The following is a 3390-nucleotide window of genomic DNA, read 5'->3' on the forward strand; positions in this document are numbered from 1 at the left end:
GAATTCACTTTACTATAAGACGTGTCACGGTACTTATCTATCCCAAATTCATGTATTTGGTTTTGATGTTATATTTGTTATTCTCATAGGATTTTGTCTAATGCATAGTCCGTTTCTATGTGTGTTACATTTTAATGTTGTGTCGTTGTTCTCTTATATTTAATGCGTTTCCCTCAGTTTTATTTTTTTACCCCGATTTTGTTTTTTGTCCATGGATTTATGAGTTTTGAACAGCGGTATACTACTGTTGCCTTTATTTAAGTCGAATAAATTCAAATAATATCACGACAAAAAGACAAGAGTAAGAAATAATAAAAAAAAAAACACTACATGCTCCTACATAGAAAACTAAATCTTTGGTAAAACTATCGTTACAAAAAAGCAGTAAACTCCGATGCCTTGAAAGGTGATAAATTGGATCTCCTCTATTGGCGCCCAACCTGTTCCTGACGACAAGTTAATATCCGGGAATTGATCGTATTTAGTGATTATGCATAAAAGACGAAAAAAAGATAAATACATGTAAAGGTTATTATCTTACAATAGTATTAGAACATGACTTTATTTTTTTTACTCTTTACACAAGTATTCCCCATTTCAAACTAAAAAACAAATCAAAAGAGATCGTATCACTTTAATTCTTAATAAAAAAAAACGAATGGACAACGTAGATACAAGTATCTTGTCTGAGGGAGGGAAATCCTACTTTGTAAAAACAATCACTCTATTTCACAAACAAAAATTCTCTGATTTCTAGATTGACAACATAGTTGTTCAGTTTGAAAGACGTGTTTTGCAACAATAAATCGGCATTCCATTGGGAACCAACTGCTCCCCCTCTTCCTTCCGACTTGATCCTTAATTCTCATGAGGCTGAATTTATACAGGAACTACTTAGGAAGAAAGAAAAGAAGTTAGCAGTATCCTTTAACTTTACTTTCCGCTATTTAGATGATGTTCTCTCACTAAACAATTCAAAATTTGGTGACTATATTGAACGCATCTACCCCATCAAACTTGAGATTAAGGATATAACAGATACAGATAAGTCTGTCTCATATCTTGACTTACATCTAGAAATTGAAAATAAGGGTCGGTTGAATACAAAAACTTTACGACCTAAAAGTATCATAATTGTAAACTGTCCATATCTATGTAGCAACATTCTAGCAGCGCCTGCATACGGAGTAGTTATCACCCAATTGATACGATATTCTTGGGCTTGCATTTCCTATCATGATGTCCTTAATAAAGGGATAATGATCACAAAAAAAGTTAAACCAAGTGTTCAATATGGTAAAGTTGAAATCATCACTTCGTAATTTTACGGACGTCATCATTGGTTGGTTGACCGTTACGGAATATCCGTTTCGTAGATGATAGCCGATGTATTCCTTATGTCATAACTTCAAGTACCGTCCCCTTTTCGACGAATGTTGCCTACCAAATGGGACTTATTATTGGGTTTGTACGAACATGAGCAACACGACGGGTGCAACCTGTGGAGCAGGATCTGCTTACCATTTCGGAGCACCTGAGATCACCCCCACTTTTTGGTGGGATTCGTGTTGCTAAGCCTTATTTGTCTATGTTTTGTTTTGTGTACAGTACTGTTGTTTGTCTTTGAGTCTTTTTCTTTTTTAGCCATGACGTTGTAAGTTTATTTTCGATTTATGAGTTTTAATGTCCCTCTGGTATCTTTCACCCATTTTCATGAACTAAATTTTACAATAGACATACCATTATCTAGTTTAATATTTATATGTGTAGAAACAATTAAACAAATCATAGAAATCGCGTCTTACCTGCTTTATGCGTTTATTTATGGTACAAACGGGTTTTTTCCCATGTTTTGTTTTAAGTAAATTTGCATCAACAAACGTGTTTTTTTTCCTTCAATACAATGATGTACCATGTTGAAATATATCGGAATATTCAGTTGAAAAAACGTAAAACAAAAGTTTTAATATGTATTAAACATTATTTTAATTTCGTAATAATACACAATATGAGACTATTTATTTATGTTAAAATGATTGCGTTGTAATGAAATTGTTGATGCTTCTCTGTGCAGTCATGATGAGAACGTTCCATTCTATCGTCCGTTTTAACAATCCTTCGGGATCTTCTGGTTTTATCGTAATGATACACATCTTCTAAAATTTGAAGATAAGTTATCATTGGCTGTTCTAAAAATCACCAGGACAGAAAGAAGAATGGAATGATGTAAAATCGGTGTAAGCAAGATAGACACAGGGTGTGTGTTTTAATCACATTGCATAATATGAAATTTGATATGACTAGAACGTTTGATCGGTTGATCTTTGACGCCACTGTCGGCACTGTTGGCTATTTCTTGGCGCTTAGTTTTTGTTGGTGGGCAAGCTGGAATGGCCAGAGATTTGACTAGAAGAAATGTTCTTTCCCCATTTAACTTAGTTAAAACTGTGTTTAACTCGGTCTATCTTCTCTTTATCTTCGTGAAATTACATGTGTTTTACACTACATTATGAATTATTGTGTGTTCTTTTATGGGCACATGTGCACCCTACACTAACACGTTGTTCGTCTTGAACGTATCGAAGTAAACCATTTACACAGTTCAGAATTCTAAAAACCTTCACACGTGTAAAAATAGATTCACAATGATATTTTGTTGATGAACCTATACATTTTCTACATATACAACGGGCATTGTAAATTTTTTGTGGGTATCTTGTGTTGTCTATATTTGCCTCCCATATCCATGGACAAGTAGAGCGAAGTCTTTGAGGGTCACCATGATGACTCAGCGTTTGAGAAGGACATGGTATGATTTCTGTACTTTCTGTATTCGATAGTGCGGTTAGATCTAATTGATTCCTAAGATTATTGAAAGCCTCCTCTATATCGTCAGGTTGTTGACAGTGTCTTACATGTAATGAACGTCCTTCTGATGGAAAAACGAACAGGAACAACATGTCTATAAAAGTAAATAGAATCTGAAAATAAAAAAAAAAGATATTTATATCTGTACAGTCCAATTGAAATTAGGATAAAAGAATCATTGATAAATAAACGGGTATTTAGATTATACGCTAGCGACAAAGTAACCAAACAGCACAAAGATTGATTAAATAAAAGATCAATGCACATGACATCTCTATGGCACGCCATTTTTATATTTATTCAAATTTGAAGATATCTTATTTATTTAACAAGATATCTTATTAAGTATTAAGATATCTTTAATTTTTATAAGATATCTTATTTAATTTGAAAGTAAAGAAGATATCTCTATTAGTTTATAAGATATCTCTATTAGTTTATAAGATATCTCTATAAGTTAATAAGATATCTCTATTAATCAATAAGATATCTTATAAAGTATATAAGATATCTTACTTCTTT

The 3390-nt window shown here is 32.7% G+C and overlaps 1 protein-coding gene across 1 annotated transcript; it reads right to left on the reverse strand.

Annotated features, from left to right (window-relative positions):
• Nucleotides 1–2046: 2046 nt before the first annotated feature.
• On the reverse strand, nt 2047–3156 carry LOC139515023 (interleukin 17-like protein). The gene is made up of 2 exons (XM_071304583.1): nt 3139–3156; nt 2047–2981 (listed from the first exon to the last, which is right to left on the reverse strand). Exons 1-2 carry the CDS (start codon nt 3154–3156, stop codon nt 2508–2510), a joined length of 492 nt encoding a protein of 163 aa, XP_071160684.1. The 3' UTR covers nt 2047–2507.
• Nucleotides 3157–3390: the final 234 nt, after the last annotated feature.

This window comes from Mytilus edulis, chromosome 3 (assembly GCF_963676685.1).
Source record: "Mytilus edulis chromosome 3, xbMytEdul2.2, whole genome shotgun sequence".
Classification (NCBI taxonomy): domain Eukaryota; kingdom Metazoa; phylum Mollusca; class Bivalvia; order Mytilida; family Mytilidae; genus Mytilus; species Mytilus edulis.